Source organism: Rhincodon typus, chromosome 26 (genome assembly GCF_021869965.1).
Source record: "Rhincodon typus isolate 14 chromosome 26, sRhiTyp1.1, whole genome shotgun sequence".
Lineage (NCBI taxonomy): Eukaryota > Metazoa > Chordata > Chondrichthyes > Orectolobiformes > Rhincodontidae > Rhincodon > Rhincodon typus.
This window is the reverse complement of record NC_063357.1, coordinates 22,759,776-22,781,568: the sequence shown is the minus strand read 5'-3', so window position 1 is coordinate 22,781,568 and position 21,793 is coordinate 22,759,776. Positions and strand designations below refer to the sequence as shown.

The following is a 21,793-nucleotide window of genomic DNA, read 5'->3' as shown; positions in this document are numbered from 1 at the left end:
CCCTTCACAGATACTGCCAGACCTGCTGAGCTTCTCCAACACTTTGTTTTTGTTCCTAGTTACTAATAACCTGCTCCAGGGTGCTGGTATAATTGGTGTTGAGGACCAGGTTTACGACAGACATTTCCTGTCTCCCATTCAGCTGCTTTATAAATTCATCTCCTTAGTATTTTAAGTATTATTTAGATTTGGCAGAGGTGATATTGAGAAGCAATATGGATTAAATGGCACAGGTCTGAGAAGTAGAGTCTAAAGGAGCAGGGTGGGGCTCGTAGATTTTTGTATGTCGCAGGCGATATTGAGGGAGTGATTAGCAAAATATATGAAATCTTAAGTTTCATAAATGAAGGTACTGAGTACAAAAATTGACATTATACAGTGAATCTTTATGAAACTCTGATTACGTTGTGACTAGAGTTCAGTTTTGGTCACCACACTTTAGAAAGGAGAAGTGAATCCTGGATACTAGTCATGGATGGTAGCGGATATTTATCAGAAGGACTTCAGGGTTCAGAAATTTTACCTGGAAAGTTAACTTGGAGTAGTAGGCTAATTGGCCTATCAAGCATGCTCTGCCATTTGATAAAATCATGGCTGATCTGACTATAGTTTTAGTGCCACTTCTTACCTGCCCTGAAAACTCTTAACTCCCTTATTGATCAAAAAATTTGTTCAACTCATTTTTAATATATTCAATGACCTTGCCTCCACTGCCTTCTGTGGAAAAGAAGGATAAGAATTCTCTGAGAGAAGAAATTCCTCCTCTTCTTTGTCTTAAATGGGAGATGCCTAATTTTGAAACTTTGCCCCTAGTTCTGTATTCCTTCACATTCTCTCATTGTTTACCCCGTTGAACCTCCTTAGAGCCTTAAATGTTTCAGTAGGTTCACCTATCATTCATCCAAATTTCAATGGGTACGGACACCATCTGCTCAAATGTTACTAAAATAATTCCTTCATCCCATGAATTAGCCTAGTGAACCTGCTCTGAACTGCTTCCAAAAGAAGTCTCTTCATAAATCAGGGATAAATAATCTAATGTTGTCTTGAATGGCAACAATCTTCTTGAGTGTTATTGGAGCTGCACTCATCCAGACAACTGGGGAGTATTCCATTACACTCCCGGCTTGTTTGCAGGCTTTGGAGAATCAGGAGCTGAGTTACTTGCTGCGGATTCCTAGACCCTGACAAGCTCATGTGGTCATAGTATTTATATGGCTATACTGGTTCAATTTCTACTCAATGGTAAACCCCAAGCATGTATCTGTTTTGGGATCCTTGGCCATGAATATCCCCACAAGCTCTTGCTCTGTAGTTGGTCATGCCTAACTGCCCTTGGTGAATCCTCTGAAGAATGTCATTCTATAATGAATCCAGAATTACCAGTCAATCATCAAAACTGGTAAATCTTTGATGATAGAGAAGTGTTGCTTTTGTTCAAAGTAAATCTTTGTCACACAGTCATAGATCTACAGCACAAAAATATGCCCTTCTGCCCATTGCATCCATGTCGGTCAAAACAGCCACCTGACTATTCTAATCCCAGTTGTTAGCTCTTGGCCCATAGCCTGTATGCCTTGGTATCACAAGTGCATATCTAAATACAAAAACATTATGGAGCTTTCTGCCTGTACCACTCTCACAGGCAGTGAGTTCCAAATTCCCACCACACTCTGGGTGAAAAAGCTTTTCTCCATATCCCCTCTAAACTTCTTACCCCTTATCTTTGAATACATCACCTGTGACTCTGGAAAGATCATCTGCTGGCATCTGATTCTTGCCTTGGACATTTTGAGTTTTAAAATAAAGAACAATACAGCACAGAAACTGGCCCTTTGGCCCTCCAAGCCTACGCCAACACATTTTGCCCTTCCATACTAAAACTGTCTTCACTTATATGATCCATATCCCTCTATTCCCTTCCTATTCGTGTATTCGCCCAGGTGCTTCTTGAATGCTGCTATAGTTGTCTGCTTCCACCACCTCCTCTGGGAACGCAATCCAGGTACTCACCACCCTTTGTGTGAAAAGCATGCCTCACACATTTCTTTAAACTTCCCCACCCCTTGCACCTTGAACCTGTGTCTGCTAGTAATTGACCCCTCCACCCTGGGGAAAAAAACCTTCATACCTTCCACTTTACTATGTAATTTCCACCTATACTTGACCCTTCAGAATGCATCATCTCACATTTGTCTGGATTAAACTCCATCTGCCATTTTTCTGCTCATGCCTCCAACTGATCTATATCCTGCTGTATCCTCTGACAATCCTCCACACTATCCGCAACTCCACCAATCTTTGTATCGTCCACAAATTAGACCATTTTCCTCCAAATCATTTATATAGACCACAAACAGCAGAGGTCCCAGCACTGATCCCTGTAGAACATCACTAGTCACAACCATCCATTCTGAAAAGCATACTTTCACCACTACATTCTGTTTCCTATGACTAAGCCAGTTCTACATCCATCTTGCCAGCTCACCCCTGATACCATGTGACTTCACCTTTTGTACCAATCTGCCATAACGGATTTTGTCAAAGGCTTTATTGACGTCCATGTAGACAATATCAATTGCTTTTCTCTCATCAAACATCTTCGTCACCTTCTCAAAAAACTCAATCAAGTTTGTGAGGCATGAACTCCCCCACATAAAACCATGCTGTCTACCCCTAATAAGTTCATTTGCTTCTAAATGCAAGTAAATTTTGTCATTGAGAATCTTTTCCAATAATTTCCCTACCACCGATATGAGACTCACAAGTCTATAATTTGCTTATTCCTACTACCTTTCTTAAACAATGGGACAACATTGACTTTTCCCCAGTCCTCTGGGACCTCGCCTGTGGCCAAAGATGATACAAAGATGTCTGTCGATGCTCCAGCAATTTGTTCTTTTGCCTCCCTCAATATTCTGGGATAGATCCCATCAGGACCTGGGGACTTATTTACCTGAATACTTTGGAAGATGGTCAACACCTCTTCCTTTTTAATAGCAACTTGGCTTAGAAACTTGATACTCTCTTCACTGAGATCATCCTCCATTAATTCCTTCTCTTTGGTGAACACCAACACAAAGTATTTGTTTCGGATCTCACCTACCTCTTCTCGCTCCACTGTCTTCTTGTTTAAGAATCTCATAAGTTTGAGATGAGAACGTTATACATGATGAGGCATTTTTACCAACACTTTTGTATCCAGAAGAGAGACCAAAGGTTTATGATCAATCTCAATCATAACCTTGAAGCCCTGAATGCAATCAGAAAACTTTTCACAGTAACCACTAGAGCTGCTTTCTCAATGATAGCATACTGTGTCTCCATATCTGACAGATACAGAAATAGAATATAATGGTTTTTGATGTCCTTTTGGCTATTCCTAAAATAGAAGCTCAGCCAAGCACTCAGTCAAGCGTTGCCATTCAGGAGCTACCCTTCATAGATCATGTAGTGAGAGGAGAATAAAAAAATAAATTCCTCGGAGGGTACTTTGGTAGCACGGTTGACACTTTGTTATAAATACAAGCTCATATTCTTAAATGTACAGCTATTTTACATTTTATTTTACCTGTCTGATTAACAGTGAACTATACCTACAGCAATAAGAATCAAGCTACACAGCAAGTTACTCATCCTTAGCATCATCCAATCATAGAACCCCCTTGAAAGAAAGTGCTATTCTTTTTCTAGTGCTCAGCATAGTGTAGCAACTTCTAAATTGTTCAATGTGGGACAGTCATGTATCAGAAAGCCTTCAAATGGTTGAAAATGTTCACTTTTATTCAGCAGCAAAAGTGAAAAGAGGACAAAGAAAAACTGCATTTACTTCTGGGAACAGACAGGGACCATTTTTGCCTTTTGATCAACAACACATTTACAGTCAATGTATGATCACTACATCCACCTCTCTTCTACTAAAACTGTCTGGTTTGTTGCACCTGATGGTACAGCACTCTATATCATGTAGAAGATGATGTTCCTTTTGTTCAATGTCCTCATCTTCCTAAGGAACAAAAACAAAGTTGCTGGAAAAGCTCAGCAGGTCTGGCAGCATCTGTGAAGGAAAGAAACCGAGTTAATGTTTCGGGTTGGGTGACCCTTCCTCAGAACCTGAGTTCTGAGGAAGGGTCACCCAACCCAAAAATTTAACTCTGTTTTTTCCTTTACAGATGCTAACAGATCTGCTGAGCTTTTCCAGCAACTTTGTTTTTGTTCCTGATTTGCAGCATCCTCATCTTCCTACTTGGAAGACCGTTGTTGCTCTCCTAAATTTTCAGCATCCACCACATCGGCTTTTCGTCTGCTCCAATGGTGCAGAGCACAGCTTGCTCAGATTATGTGGCACACTCTGTCTGGAGTGTACTGCAAGGACACCTTAGACTGATCCAAGCATCAGAACCTCACCTTGAGCAGTTCTATCATTTGTTACATGAGGCCCTGGTTGCAGAATGGGCAGCATTGTATTAATGCTCAGCCTCAGTCAAGGGGTTGTGTAATGGTGTGATCAGCCATAGTTGCAGAGAGTAGCCCTTACCTCCCAGTAACAATCCTTGTAAGGCATCTGGCCCTTGAAATGAAGCAGAAATGTGAAGGTTCTTAGGGATATAGGCATCATGGCAACTTTCAGTGCACCTAGTGTTATATTCTAAGGTGTCGTACCAATGATCACAGATAACTTATAGATTGATGGAATGGGACACTTTTGTAATGATGACGTTGACTGTGTTATGATTTGTTGCTCTCAACACAACATGTGTCCAGGTACATTGTACCTAGGGGATGTCAGCTATGATGGCAAAATCTACTGCCTGAGCTGCAGCAATGACTTCCTCATGGGTAAATGAGGTGAAATGATGTGATCTGGCGCAAATTACATTGGCAACAGTCTTGAAAATTTTGTGGGTCGAGGATTGTGAGATCACACACATGTCCTTAGTGGCTCCTTGGAAGCAGCGAGTTTTGTAAAGGTTTAGCATGACTATCACCTTGACAGTCCATGGGATAGGATGGTCACCCACCCCTTCAGGTCACAGGTCTCCACCAGCAGTTGGCATGGTTCAGTGACCGTGTCCTGGGACATTCATTATCCGTGGTGGCATGGTGTCTTCGATCGCAGCATGTATCCAAGCAGTTCTTTTCAGATTCCGGTAAATGTAATTAAGAGAAGGCTCGACCACAGCAATTTGCTTAAACCTGAATGTTTATTAAGTAACAATAAATGATTATAGTGGTAATAGTAAACGGAAGAGAAAAACAAAAACAAGTCTCATGCCCTTCTAGAAAAAGCAAAAGGCTCGCGTCCTTCTGTCCGTTGGGGGGTTCCCTGGACCAATGGCTGATCCGGAGGCTTAAGCTCATCCCTGGCACCGTTCATGATTCTGATCCGAAGCAAAGTCTAGGATTTGGAATGAAACTCTCTCTGTCTGTCTCTCTCTCTCCCCGCACCCCCCTCTCTCTCTCCGCTCCCCCATCTCTCTCCCTCTCTCCCCCCACCTCTCTTTCTCCCTCTCTCTCTCTCTATCACACACATACAGTGTAACAAACAGCAAGCACAAAGAAAGCAGATATAGAAGACAAAACACTGTTACAGAAAAACAAGTTGCAGATGCTGTCTTCGGCCCGTAAAGGAATGTTAACGAGACTCATCCAAGGTTAAGCAGCTTGTTGAGTATCATCAACAATTTTAGCCATTCAGCCCATCCTATATAATCCATCTTCTGATGCCGTTGACAAATATCATCGTTAACTTTTAGCTCTTCAGCCCATCCTAGACACATGACCTCTCATTCATATGGAGGAAATGACATTTTGGAAGATAGATTCTGACCCTTCTGTACCTCCTTTGCACCCTGAAGGGACCTTCAGCTGTGACGTATTCATATGGTGGTAGTTCAGCAGTGTTGTTCCTGGACTTGCTGATGAATTTGGTCCTCTTTGATTTCTCTATACCTTCATACCACCGAGGCCACATCGATGATAACACTTGCTGTGATAATTGATCATTGATCCATTGATAATGGTTCCAATGAAACTGTGTGGGGAATATCAGAAACACAAGTTTATGGAATAGAAGGCATTGTCAGGAATTATCTTCATACTTAGATTTCAAAGTAACGTCATTTGTACATCAATATCAAATAATGACAAATATGGTAATCATAGATATACCAGTCTCTCAATCATTGTTATGTTAAGCAAAGGCTAATCTACATTCTTTGTGCATTCATATCCATGTGCGCCCAAGACTCTCTCTCAGTTTAGTGTTCTAACTCCACTCACACTGTGCTTTTTATATTCAGTGATGTGCCATCTGTAACAGTACTGCAAGGTTGCTCTAGGGTCTTAAATTCCTTACACAATAGAGTGCCTTCTCTGTCTGTCATACCTGGACACTCCAAACGCACCAATACCAATGGTCTCTAAACATTTGGATGGTACTGTGAGTGCCATTATTATGATGGCTGATGGGATTGCTGGAAAATGAACCCTGAGCCACTCTCCAGTATACCATCAGGATTAGTGTACAGGCATGGTGTGTCTCATTGCTCAAACATGCCAGAACTGTGGCCATTGAAGTGCATGACAAAGTGATTGACCACACACTAGCTTAATATTCACTGAGTGAAATTTTCTTAAGTTGATGATATTCTCAATTGGGGCATGAATGGCAATGTGGGCTTAGTCTATGCCACCTGAACTTGGAGAAATGTTGCTAGTCACCCTCTTGCTGAGCCAGGTTATTTTGAAAAGTGATTTAATGGGATAATTGGGCAAACATTAATGAAGAATTACTAACTGATACTTCCCTTGCGGCCCTCCACAGTTGATCTTATATTGTAGCCATGGCTTTAGGAGAGTAGCCTTCTAGCATTACTGATTGATAGCACTTTATCATTGGTCTTGCTATACACCATCTGTTCTGTGGGGATGGTCATTTAATGTGGCAGCAGTGATTTGTGCAGTCCATTTATATGAAATATTCACGTGTTAACATCGTGTCATGATGTTACTATGAGAATCATGTTCATTTTTACATATCATGACAGAATGATGTGCCATTATATCATAACCAATAACTAAAACGGCTGCCACTAAAACATTTTACTAAATGTTTTGATGAAGAGTTATCACAACCTCAAACATTAGCTCTGTTTCTCTTCCTGATTCTGCATGACTTGCTGAGTGCATGCTTTCTAGCATGAAATTCCAACTGTTTTGATTTCAGATTTTCAGTTGCTGCAGTAGCTTGTATTTGGATTTATTGGCCCTTTGCTATCTTAGTCACTGTGCTTAAAAAGTGTACTAAATTTATCATTATACCATCTTTGGATATCCAAGACTGGCAGCTGATGCAAATCTTAAGAGTATGCAATCTGAGTCCTTATGCCAGATTGCATCCACTGCTCGTTCAGAATCCTGCCAAGCTTCAAAGGGTCAAGGGCAATCCCTTGAATAGGTATGGCAGCTGCTTTGTGCCTTTCAGACCACTGCAATAGTGTTCGCCAAAGATGAATTTTTGTGGGAGTGACTGACCACGAGTTGGGGTTGGTACAATGTGTCCTTTTAGCCTTTATCTTCTCTCAAGAACCTGCCTTTCAAACTAAGCCAAGGTAAGAAAAGATATGAAAACAATGTTTCTTGAGGTTCAGGCTACAGTCCTAATTTAGAACTTAAATTCAGAATTTTTGGCTATTCAGCAAGCCAGTTTGTCAAGAGTATCCAGTTGCACCACCACTGTTAATGATATCCTATTTATCTCTGAGAGCTGAGGACATGTAAAAACATGTGCAGAGATCAGATCTAAACTTTGCACTCCTGTCACATCCAGTCTTGAGTGATGGTGAACAATTAATCAACTCTCTGGAGGAGAGTCCACAAATGTCCCCATCCTCAATGATGGGGAAGCCCAGCACATAAGTGCAAAAGACAAAGCTGAAACATTTGCAAGCATCTTAGACCAGAAGTGCAGAGTGGATAATCCATCTTGGCCTCCTTCTGAAGTTCCTAGTATCAGAGATGTCTGTCTTAAGCCAATTCAATCCACTCTGACCTGATACCAAGAAACAACTGAAGGTACTGGATACTGCAAAGGGCATTGAGCCTTTTTGCTAAAGATCTGTGTACCAGAACAAGTCACGCTGGCTAAGTCGGTCAGTCCAGCTACAACACTGGCATTTATCTAGTGCTGTGGAAAATTATCCACATATGTTCTGTCCTCCAGAAAGTGGGTCAAATCCAACCTAGCTAATTACTGTCCCATCGATCTACTCTCAATCATCAGCAGTTGTCGACAGTGTTTATCAAATGCCATTTATTCAACCTTAACCTGCTTATTCATGCTTGCTTTGGGTTCCACCAGGCCCATTCAGCTCCTGACCTCATTGTAGCATCTGTCCAAACATGGAAAAAGAGATGATCTTAGGAGGTGAAGTGATGTTACTGCCCTTGACATCAAGGCAGCTTTTGATTTGAGTATGGTGTTAATGAGCTGTAGCAAAACTTATATCAATGGAAATAAGTCTCTTCTGGTTAGAGTCATACCTGGCACATAGGAAAATGGTTGTGATCATTGGAGGTCAGTCATCTCAACTGCAGATATCTCTGCAGAAATTCCTGAGGATAGTGTCCAAGGCCCATCCATCTTCAGTTGCTTCATGAATAACCTTTCCATCATCATAAAATTAGAGTGATATGTTTGATGATTATTGGACACAATGTTCAGCAACATTCATGATTACTCAGATACTAAACCAATCTGTGAACATAATAGCACCTGGACCTGGACAGTATTGAGGTTTGGGCTGATAAATGGTAACTAAGATTCGTATTTCATGGCAATGACCATATCCAAAAAGAGAGAATCTAAACATCACCCCTTGACACACAGTGGCATTACTATTGCTGAGTGCACCACTATCAACGTGTGAGGGGCTACCGTTGACCAGAAACTGAACTGCACCAACCATGTTAATTGTATACTTACAAGAGCAGGTCAGAAGTTGGTATTCTGTGGTGGGTAACTCAACCCCTGACTCCTTAAAACCTGTTCTAATCTTTAAGGCACGAGTCAGGAGTGTGAAAGAATATTCTTCTTTTTGCTGGGTGAGGATAGTTCCACAACACTCAGGAAACTCAAAACCATTCTGGACAAAGCAGCCTGCTTGATTGGGGTCCCATCTAACACTTTCAAAATTCACTCCTTCCACTACTGATACATATTAGCCAACAGTGTGTACTTTTACAAGATGCACTGCTTTGGAACATAAGAACATGAGTGGGGCATTTAGCCCATCAAACCTGCTCCACCATTCAATATGATATTGATTGATCATTAATTTCAATATTTTTATCCCAAACTTTCCTCATTTCCCTTTATGTCATTGGTATTTCAAAATCTGCAAGTCCCTGCTTTAAACATACTAAATAATTGAGCTTTCACAGCCCTCTGGAATAGAGATTTCCAAAGATTCACAACATTCTGAGTAAAGATATTTGCCTTATCTCAGTCCTAAGTATCTTCCCCTTGTTTTGAAGTTGGGGCTCTGGTTCTGGACTCCCAGCCAAGGTAAACATCCTACCTGCATCTACCTTGTTTGTCCCTCTTAAGTATTTTGGAGGTTTCAATGACGTCACCTCTCATTCTTTGAAATTCTAGAGATTATAAAAAGCATGGTTGGTAAGTTTGCGGATGACACCAAAATTTGTGGCATTGTAGACAGTGAGGAAGGTTTTCTAAGATTACAAAGGGGTCTTAATCAAATGAGTCAATGGGCTGACAAATCGCAGATGGAGTTCAATCTGGATAAATATGAGGTATTGCATTTTGGTACAACAAGCAAGGGCAGGGCTTATACAATTAATGTTAGGGCCTTGGGTAGAGTTGTAGAACAGAGTAACCTAGGGGTGCAGGTACATAATTCTGTGAAGTTTGCATCACATATAGACAGGATGGTTAAAAAGGCATTTGGCACGCTTGTCTTCATGGCTCAGTCGTTTGAGCATAGGAGTTGGGAAGTCATGTTTATGATAGCAGAGCCTTGGACATTGTTTATTTGCATTTTAATAAAGCCTTTGATAAGGTTCTGCATGATAGACTAATTAGTAAAGTTAGGTCACATGGAATTCAGGGTGAGCTTGCCATTTGGATGCATAATTGGCTTAACGGCAGGAGATAGACTATAATGGTAGAGGGTTGCTTTTCCAACTAGAGTCCTGTCACCAGCAGTGTTCCACAGAGATCAGTTCTGTGTCTTCTTTTGTTTGTCATTTATATAAATGATTTGGATGAGAATATAGAAGGCATGGTTAGTAAGTTAGTGGATGACACCAAAATTGGTGGCATAGTAGACAGTGAAGAAGGTTTTCTAAGATTATAAAGGGATCTTGATCAAATGGGTCAATGGGCTGAAAAGTGACAGATGGAGTTCATTCTGGATAAATGCGAGGTATTGCATTTTGGTACAACAAAGAAGGGTAGGGCTTAAACAATTAACGGTAGGGCCTTGGGTAGTGTTGTGGAACAGAGGGACCTAGGGGTGCAGGTAGATAATTCTTTGAAGTTTGCGTCACATATAGCAAGTGTGGTTAACTTGCCTTCATTGCTCAGTCCTTTAAGTACCGGAGTTGGGATGTCATGTTGAGGTTGTAGAGGACATTGGTGAGGCCTCTTCTGGAATACTGTGTCCAGTTCTGGTTGCCCAGTTATTGGAAGGATATTATTAAGCTGAAGAGGGTTCAGAAGAGATTTATTAGGATGTTGATGGGTATGGAACGATTGGGTTTAAAAAGAAAGGCTGGATGGACTGGGACTTTTTTCACTGGAGTGCAGGAGGCAGGGAGGTGAGCTTATAGAAGTTTATAAAATAATGAGGGGTATAGATAGAGTAGTTGTCTTTTCCCTAGGATGGGGGATTTCGAGACTAGGGGCACATTCTTGAGGTGAGAGAAGAGAGATTTAAAAAATACATGAGGGGCAATTTTTTTTTACAGAGGGTGGTTTGTGTGTGAATGAACTTCCAGAGGAAGTGGTGGATGTGGGTACGATTGCAATGTTTAAAAGACTTTTGGATAAGTGCATAAATTGGAAAGGCTAAGAGGGATATGGGCCAGGAGCAGGCAGATAGGACAAGTTTTGTTTGGGATTATGGTTGGCATGGATTGGTTGGACTGAAGGGTCTGTTTCTGTGCTGTATGACTCTATGGCTATGACTCTAATACAGGCTCAGTTTTCCCAAGGCTTCTTCATTGAACAATCCTGCCACCCTGGGAACAAGAGTAGGGAACCTTTGTTGCACTCCCTTTATGGTAATAATATCCTTACGAAGGTAAGGGAACCAAAACTGAACATAGACCTCCAAGTGCAGACTAACCATGCACCTGCATAATTGAAGTAAGACTTTGCTAATCCTCTACTCAAATTAAGGTGGATAATTCCCCAGGGCCCGATGATATCTATCCCAGGTTATTGAGAGAGGCAAGAGAGGAGATTGCTGGAGCCTTGACCAAGATCTTTGTGTCCTCATTAACCACTGGAGAGGTCCTGTAGGACTGGCGAGTAGTTAACGTCGTTCCTGTATTCAAGCAGGGAAATAGGATAATCCAGGAAACTAAAGACTGGTCAGTCTCACATTGGTGGTTGGGAAGCCATTGGAGAGCATTCTTAGGGTAGGATTTATGAGCATTTGGAAAAGCATGGCCTAATTAGGGGCAGTCAGCATGGCTTTGTGCAGGGCAGATCATGTCCTACTAACTTGATTGAATTTTTCAAGGTGGTGACAAAGATGATCAATGAGGGTGGAGCAGTGGAAGTTGTCTGCATGCATTTTAGTAAGGCTTTCGACAAGATCTCTTATGATAGACTCATCCAGCAGATTAAGATGCACGGTATCCACGGTGACTTAGCTGCTTGGATTCAGTATTGGCTTGCCCGTAGAAGGCAGAGGATAGTGGCGGAAGGTCGTTTTTCAGGCTGGAGGTCCATGACTAGTGGTGTGCTGCAGGGATTCGTACTAGGACCTCTGCTGTTTTTGATCTCTATAAATAACTTGGATCCAAATGTAGATGGGTGGGTTAATAAGTTTGTAGACTTATTGGTGGAGTTGTGGATAGTGTAGAAGTTTGTCAAAGGATAAGCGGGATATAGATCAGTTGCAGATATGGGCGGAGAAATGGCAGATGGAGTTTAATCTGGGTGAGTGTGAGGTGCTGCACTTTGGGAGATCAAATGGTACGGGAAAGTGTACAGTTAATGGCAGGATTCTGAACAACATTGATGTACAGAGGGATTTTGGGATTCAAGTCTATATCTCCCTGAAAGTGGCTATTCAAGCAAATAGGTTGGTGAAGAAGGTGTATGGCATGCTTGCCTTTATTAGTTGATGAATTAAGTACTAGAGTCAGGATATCATGTTGCAGCTTTATACGACTTTGGTCAGGTCACACTTAGAGTATTGCATTTAATTCTGGTTGTCACATTACAGGAAGGATGTGGAGGCTTTAGAGAGGGTACAGAAGAGCTATACCAGGATGCTGCCTGGATTAGAGGGTATGATCGATAAGAGAAAAGAAAGCTCAGGTTGTTTTCTCTGGAGCGGCGGATGCTGAAGGGAGACTTGATTGAAGTCTTGAAATTATGTGTTGCATAGATAGGGGTGACGGTCAGAATCTTTGTCCCAGAGTTGAAATGTCTAAAGCAAGGGGGCATGCATTTAAGATGAGAGGGGGCAAGTTCAAAGGAGATATGAGGGCCAGGTTTTTTTACACAGAGAGTGGTAGGAGTTGGAACATGCTGCCAGGGGTGGTGGTGGAGGCAGATATGGTCAGGATGTTTAAGAGACCTTTAGACAAGGACATGAAATGTGCAAGGAATGGAAGCATATGGACCAAGGACAGGTGGAAGGAATTAGTATGGTTTGGTATCATAACATCATCGGCCGAAGGGCCCATTCCTGTGCTGTACAGTTCTATGTTCTGAATTGTCCTGGCACAGGGAATTTTCTCCAGGGCATGCTGGAAAGAAGATTGGCTGCCTGCTACACAGAGAAGGGCAGCTAAATAATGTTGTTGAGGCCCCAGCGACTTTTGAAGTTTTTGCAACATTTTGCTGGTGGCAGAATGGCTGTCCGCAATGTAGAGAAATCAGCTCAGTGTAGGTCGTTCAGGGATGAGTGGATGGCTCCAATACTTCCAAGAGGGAGCTGTGTTAATCAAATGCAATTGCAGACAAAATCAAATCACTGGAAGAATTTCCCCTTAAGCCCAAAGCCATTTGGTCATTATCTCATGCTTAAATGCAACCCATTCAGGACTAAATAATATTTAAACTAAATTTGTCCTTTAGTACATGGTGAATGGGGTATGACTATATAGGGAAGTCAGGCTATAACAGTACAAGGTATTGGCGAGTCTGCAACAAGAGTATTGTATGCAAAGGAATAAACTTGCTTTGGAAGCATTTTCGAGAAGGTTCACTAGGTTGAATCCTGGAATGAAGGGGCTCTCTTAGGCAGAAAGTCTGAAGAGTTTGGGCCTATAAACTTCAGAATTTAGAAGAGGACATGATTCTAAGCAAACTGACAGTTTAGGTGCTCAGTGAATTTTCTCTCATGGGGAAATTTAGAACGAAGTTTAAAAATAAGGGGGCTCCAACTGAAGATCAAGATGAGGAGCAATTTCTTCTCTCAGAGGATTGCTGCTTTTTGTAATTCACTTCCAAAGAGAACAATGGAGGTCATTGAACATATTCATAGCTGAGTAAAGACAGAGTTCTAGTCAGAGAGGGAGGCAAGTGTTATGGGGATCAGGCAGAAAATGATGTGAAGGCCACAATCTGATTATCCATGACCCTATTGAGTGAAAATGCTGGCTTAAAGTCCTAATTGGCCTTTTTCCTTCTCCTATTTCTCATGATCATATGATTTACAACTTGCTTATCACAGAACTGTCCTTTATGATGTCACAGAAACATCTATTGCTTTTCAAATTTATACTTAATAAAACTGCATGGAATGCCATAATTATGAGACAGGATGTGGCATTCAATTCACACGTTCACATATAAGAGACATTAGTGAAACTGTAACACTTCCTGTATGCCCTATGAATCACAACATCTCCAGTGAGAGAATCTGGAAGTTATAAAGTTTCCTTAGAGGCTCTTAAAATATGTCTGGTCTGTGTAGGTAGTGACTCATTTCCCCTCTGATTTTTACACACTCTTTCATTTGAGACAGTGTAATGTGGTGTTTCCCTGAGACATTTAATTAAAGAAGCTGACTACCAGGTGGAGAGCCTTCAGTGTAGTCCATTTACAATAACTCTAATCAACGGCAGACTGTGGCGAAATGTTTTACCACAATATTCTTCTTTGATGGTTGCAGGGTTTAGAGTGAAACTGGTTGAAAACATTTCTCAAGTAGCATTGACCAAATCTTGAATATACTGCACAGCAGAAACAAATCCACTTATCAATATTAGTACTTAGAATCCTAACTTAAGAATTCTAGGATATCACTAACAAGATGTGGGCTCATGTGCATGGGAGTATGAGATGACAACTGTCTATAATTGCTAATGAATACTTATTATAAGAATCAATTCTTGATTTCTTTGTAGTAATGAAAACTGTATAATAGAATATTTAATATGTGAAGACAATCCCTTCAATGATACAGATAGTGACTACTGCCAATATTCAATGCTGCATTCCTTCAATAATAAGTATTAGCTTTATCATCAATGATAGTTATAACATAACTATTCTACTTTAAATTTATCGACAATATTTAAAAACATGGACTATAATTTGATGTGAATTATAAATTAATATCTCAAAATTCTAAGTTGGTGTATCCTGTGATAATTTTAACACTTATTTTAATTTGTTTCTGCCCTTGTGCAATTTCAAGATGGCTATCACATGATCACAGTAAATGAGTTGTGATGATTGAACATATCTTTCTATTTTTATAGTAGAAATCAGCCAAGCAACACAATTCATGGGGAAAAATCTGAAAGAGAATCATGTCATGTTGGATAAGTGCAGGAGAGTTTATTTGAACAAGGACTTCTCATTGTGTACAATAAGGCAGTGACATATTTGCTAAACTCATTGAAACTATCCCATTAATGAAACAATAGAATAGATTTTTTAAAATAAAAGCAACATGATCGTACATGACCAAGGAAAAGTTGAGGGCAGAACAGCTCCCTTGTAATTCTTTGTCTGTAATGCATCAATACAGAAAATGAACGGAAGTACTATGGGATATGATTAGGCTGCCTCCAAATTTTCAGACTTTCTGACTGACATTCAGTACTCAAGGAGTAGAAATTTCATCCAACTAAATGTTAGAAAACTGAAGCTACTACCTTTGGCCCCCAGAACAAACTGTTCCTTAACCACCAGCATCATTCCTTGCTCTGGAAACTACTTGAGGCTGAACAAGACTGGTCACTACTTTGATGTCATATTTTACCCAAGATGAACTGACGATATATCTGTACTCCAGTAGGATAACATATTTGCACCTCCGTTATATTATGCAATTTTCCCTACCTTAGTTCAGCTGCTGCTGAAATTGTTATCCAAGCCTTTGTTGACTTGAGACTCGATTTGTTTCCATTTTAAATTACACTATTCTTTGTTTTGTCTTTGCAGCTATGTGCCTCAGCCCTGGCTTATGGCCACCGTCCAGTGATTTTTAATAGAAGGTGCCAGAATGGAAGTCTTTTAACTACATTGAAGCTGCAACAGTTTGGTGATCCATCTGATCTGAGGGAAGCAGTCAGATACATTCGATACAAGCATCCAAATGCCAGACTTTTCACTGTAAGTGAGAGCACAGGAGCTGGGCTTTTGCTCTCTTATCTTGGAGAGTGTGGATCTTCCAGTTATGTGACATCTGCAGCCTGCATCTCACCTGTCTTCAGGTATCAGGAATGGTTTGAAATAGGACTGCCTTGGCTTTATCAATGGTTTGTACTCCTTTACCAAAAAACCTGGCTCAGCAGGTGAGTTTAACCAGATAAGTAACATGAAGGGCATGTGCTACTGCATCAAGAACTATGTAAGGTAGAAGCAGATAGTGTCACATAATTATTGCTCTGTTGTGGTGTTTTTTTACTCCTGTAGATGAGGTCATATCATCAGGTTTTTATATTCATTCAGGGGATATGGGCATTGCTGGCTGGGTCAGCATTTATTGCCCATCTCTAATGGCCCAGAGGATAGTTAAGACTTGCATGTAGGCCAAACCAGGTAAGGACATCAGTTTTCATCTATAAAGGACACTATTGAACCAGATGGGTAGCAGGACCTCTTTCAATTAATTATGATCAATTTTCTGTTAAATGCCTACTTCTCCTGCAGATAAATTAAACTTTCATAAATATATAGAGGACCAACACACCCAAAACATCTGTACAGTCCTTTGCATTGGCTTTATGAGGTGGGGTATAAGCATGGGATTCTGAAACCTAGTTTACTTTCAATTGTAACATGCGGGGGTGGACTAAGTACATGACCATTACACTTACAATGCATTTCTAAAAAGTTTAAAATTTATTCAATTAACAAACCAAGTGCAACAGAAACTACACTTAACCAGATAGTGGACTCAACTGCTCCAAAACCCTAAGTGCTGTGTCTTCTTTTCCCTTCTAGCTTTCATTCTTTCTGCACACACACAACTACTGAAAAATAAGCCTCATTAACCTTTTTCAAATCGTAACTCATAGCATGATCAAAATTATGTTTGAACACTAGTTGGTCCAAGCACTGCATCATTAGATTCTTAAGTGGCTGGGTGATGCAGACACAGTGCCTGAACGGTCCAGGGTCAATCTTTGAATGGCCAGTTAGTGTATGCTCAATTTCTGATTTTTAACAGTAATAGCCATCTTAGTGATATCACTTCCTCCCATCTCCTGATTGATTCTTTCTTATGTGTATAAGGTTAACCTTTTATGAAATAAAGCGTCAATGTATGTTTATTTGTTTTAGAGGCATCTGCTCAATGTGTTTTTCCTCTCTCTACTTTTGGAAGATTTGGAACACAATACCTTTAAAGTAAGGAACATAGTAGAAAGGTTACTTTTACAACATAAATCTACTACAGAAAATTATTAAGTAATAATACATAAAATCACATGGCAGGCAATACTTAAGTTATACAAATTGTGTAAAAAATATAAATACACAATAGTTAATGCAGGGAAATTGAGTAAGTGTGATATCCTTACACATTCAATCAATATATAATTTCAATGATAGAAATCTATAATAATTATACTGTTTACAAAACGAGCCATATATTACTACAGAAGTTAATTCTAAGTACATTTAGCAAAAAATGTTTTGTTTTTCTAAATAGGACATTACAATTGTAAAGTATAGAATACAGCTATTGTCTTTGAATAACAACTTTTCACCTCAGAGCTTTCTCACATGTATTGGCCTAAGATCACATTAGCCTGACTCATATAACAATAAGACCATAAACTCTACTTTTTGACCTGAACCAAATAGCTTCTTACTTACAGATTCCTCACTCAACCGTAACAGAGTTTGTCACTTGTATTCTGTTTAAAACTTCTGGTCATTCCTTTGTCAAGTGATGTTAAATAGTCATATCAGTGGAGTCCTACATTGATTACAGTTTAAATAACATAGCATAATATTAGGTTCATCCAATAATATTCTCTGAACTAATCTAGATTAATCCTGAATCATCAGTTTCCTTACATAAATGAATGTGTATCATTGCTTTTGCATGCATCTCACCTTTTTGTAATGGCCTGTGTGCATCTCCTATCTCTTGTGACGTGACATTGTTTTGTAGGTGGATATGAGATTGCCTAGAAAAAAAAAGTAGGCCACAAACAAACAGCAGTACATGACAGGATGTGTTCTGTGGGTGTAGACAAAAGGTAAAGCGTTTCACTTCTGTGCAAAGGTTACACTCATTTTTCCTCCCCTGTTAAATGCAATAAATGTTTTCTAGCTCTGCATCTACACTTCTGGCATACAGTTGGTGCCATCAGTTGCCTAAGCTGCCTCCTGCCTTGCCATTGTTTGCCATGACTTTTAAGATCTTACGTTCAGCAAATGCTGAATAGCTACACCTTATGCGGGCCACCCTCATGACTTCCAATCTGAATGATGTCATACTGCATTTCCTACTCTTTTGTCTTGCACTGCCAAATGTAGAATTTTCTGCTAGCATTATTAGGTTCACAGGATGAGCCCAGAATGCTTATTTGCAATTTATTCTTGATAGATTTTCACTCACAATCAGAGTTCACTATTTCCTCTGTGGACATTCCTAATGCTCCTAGAAGTATCTAACTTATTGTGTTTGTGTAGCCCTTAAGACCTGCTGCTTCACTTTTCTTTCTTGGGCTGTCATCATTACACCCAAGAGCTGTCACTTCAGGCCCTGTAAATATGGCCTGAGGCAAGACCCCAAAGTACTGCTGTCAGAAGCATCATTAGTTTTACGTACTGTCCACACATTGTACACATTTTTCTGGACCCCAGGAAAATGACAGTTAGAGATTAGATTAATAAACATTAATAGCATAAAACAGAAAAAGGCAATACAAAGAATTTATAAATAAATCATTGCAAAATTAAATTGTTTGTTGCTAAAAATTCAATTGTAACTTTATTGGTGAACAATTATTAATAATTTGAGATTTATTTGACAGAAACATGTAGAGCAAGTGACCTAAATAACACTTCTTTAATAACTGCATGAATAGAGGCTTACACTCTTTATTGACCAAAATTCAAATTACAGTTTCATTGAATCAGAGAGAGATTTAAACAGTCAATGCCTGGAAGTTTTGGGAAAATGCTGCTGTGGTAAAGCTCTGTGTAAGTATAAGTACTAAACAGCCACACTTGCTATTATTTCTGAAGGGATGCAAATGAATTAATGAAATATGACACTTGGTCCAATATTTCAAAAAATTTACAGAGGAAAGGAAGGCTGGAGAAAGGGTAGCATTTTGCCCGAGTTTAATCAGATCAAGTCATTAATTTTTCAGGGTGATAGACAGCATCCAACATTTGAAACAGGGACATTACAGGATTAAATCCAATTTACTATTTTTCCAGTTGAATAATGGATCTTAGAAATTGACTTCTCACAACACTGTAAAATAATGAAGTTTGAATTAACTATAGACTTAAAATACAACTATTAATGCTTTTACTAACTCCAGGTATGCCACTGCACTGGGAGAGATCATTGACATGGATAAGTTGTTTGCCACACGTACTTTGAAGGAGATGGAAGAGGTACTGTTCTGTCAAACAAAGAAGGGCAACCTATCCTGGGATTTGTACTGGGAGAAGAATGATCCATTACGAGATGTGGATGAGGTTGCTGTGCCAGTACTGTGTATTTGCAGCCAGGATGATCCATGCAGAGGGGACCCCGACTTGACCCTGCCGTTTGAGCTTTTCGAAACTAACCCCCATTTTTTCCTATTGTTAACTAAACATGGTGGCCATTGTGGCTTCTTGAAGAGCAGGTCCTCTGCATGGAGTCATGAGGTATTACTAGAGTATTTTAAATCTGTCAGTGAGTTCTTCATGACTGAGGAAAGGACAAAAAGCTTTTCAAAAAGAAAATGTGCGGGGTCTGGAAACTCCATGTCTTATAAATGTGGCAGAGGCAACAGCTTCAAAACAGATTCATTTTGCTCTCATAACATCCATGATATTTTTAACTGGCAGCGGTCCTATACCAGGTGATTAAAAATTAGAATCACACAGGAAATGATTGCTCTTAATAACCTCAAGTGTCAAACTGATGCAGCCCTTTTTGATGTGGATCATCAAGTGAAACCTCATTGGCCTAGATAAGGGTTCAGCATTTCATTTTTTCATGGGGCTCATGTTTGTTGAGGTTTGAACATCTTATTAATTTCCAGGCAGCTAGAAAAAACATTTTTTGACTAATGAAAATGCACCTACATACAATGCATTACTGGTAAAGAGTCCCCATTATTTTAAGTTACAAATTAATTTAAAAAAGGGTTAAAATGTCTCACATTGGGACCTGCCAATGTGTTTGAGTCTTATAGGAAATCTTATATCACAGAGATAACTGGGTAAAGTTTGCTATAACAAATGGAGCTATGTTAACTGTTTGTTATAATCAAACTGGATTTTTAAACTTTGTGAAAACACTTTAGTCAACAATTAATCTCTTACGCTTTTGAGAAACTTCAAATAACAAGCCAAAATGCAAAGGGCAAGTTAGGCTTAGCTTCTGTATTATCTCCAACCTACTTATTAAAAGAAAGTAACAGTAAGGATACTGATTACTGTTTCATGATTCAGTGTGGTTGGAACAAATGTTTTTGGTGGTGTATATTTTGTAAGTTCAAGATTGCATTTGACATCAGCTGATACAAAGAGTTAATGTGGAGAAGTTTAGTGTTAAAATATGTATAACTGCCAACAGTGCAACTTGAAAAATGGTGTTTTACAGATGTATTCATTCAAAATGATGGATGTCTTGTTTTACATATCTGTGGTTTTATATTTATTGTATCTATTCAATGTGCCTGAGCAGTGATCTGCTCCTAGACATGAAACCTACCCATTTTGCACCCCAATCCCCTTTACAGGAAGTCTCATTTATCTTCTAGCTTTTAATTTTGAAATAAAATATTCAATATCACCAACGTTCTCTCAATAACTATATAAGAAGCAGATGGAGTACATTGTATAACAGACACAAAGTGGTCAAGTAGTTTCAGATTAAAGGATAAGTGGTAATATTCTTCATTTCAGTTTGGAGATTCTGACTAACTCGCAACTAAAATTGTTATAAGATATAATTTTTTTAAATGACAGATATGAAAGATATGTATATTTTAAAGTTTGGAGCAACAACCACATTCAGCAGCTAACTGTCCAAAGTCTCTTTGTATTCCACGTTGGATAGTTATCCCTGTTTAACTTTAGATTCACTAAATGGGATTCCCCATTGAGCTTTCCCATTATAACTGAGAGGGTGCCTTTGTACCTGTTCTTTCTAAATTGGCATCAGTTGGTTGGATGCTCTTATTATACATTTGAAACAAAGCTTATAAAAGCTCAATGCCTATTTATCAAATTCTAGTATACAGTCAGTACTACTGTTGCTTTCTGTCATGCTGCCAAGTTATTAAGTGTATTTAAGACACTTAATACACTGTCTTGTTTGGTAAGAGAATCAAGGGTTACAGGGAGAAGGCAAGAGAATGGGATTGAGAAACATATCAACCATAATCAAATGGTGGAGCAGACTCAGTGCGCTGAATGGTATAATTCTGGTCCTATGTCTTATGGTCCCTCTGTTATTTCAGTCATTTAATCATAGCTAAGTACATTTCCTGTACCTAATCACAAGTTAATTGTAGCATGTAGAAATGGCCTCCTGCCTTCAGAGCAAAAATATTTTGTCTCATCTCAGTACTGTGCTCCCCTGATCTTCCTCCAAAGTCATTTGTTAATCATTTTAAAGTATTCTAATAACTTAATGTTAATGTTGTGAAATCTTTTCTATCTTTGATAAGTGTCCATGGTTACTAAGCCATTTCATGCTGCTTTCTTAAAATTTAAAATCAGCCTTGAGCTTTTGTGCCCTTATCCTATACCTCCACACGGAGTCTGTTGAATTCATAGCATTACAACTAGATGAAGAGAGGTGAAATAGCACTCCTCTTTTCCACTCTTCCTTTGGACGTGAGTGTTTAACTTGTTTTGTACTGTAATAATAAAAGAACTAAT

General features: G+C 39.5%; 1 protein-coding gene across 2 annotated transcripts in view; it reads left to right on the top strand.

Moving 5' to 3' along the window:
• Window positions 1–20,699, top strand: part of LOC109937486 (protein ABHD15-like) — a 44,990-nt gene extending 24,291 nt beyond the window's left edge. Inside the window, exons 2-3 of one of the 2 annotated variants that reach the window (XM_048612754.1) lie at window positions 15,662–15,933; window positions 19,231–20,699. In XM_048612754.1, coding sequence (XP_048468711.1) covers window positions 15,662–15,933; window positions 19,231–19,765 — 807 coding nt within the window. In that variant the 3' untranslated portion in view covers window positions 19,766–20,699. Of the gene's footprint in view, window positions 1–15,661; window positions 16,015–19,230 lie in introns of both variants that reach the window. The other variant, XM_020536066.2, reaches the window with a different exon arrangement.
• Window positions 20,700–21,793: the final 1,094 nt, after the last annotated feature.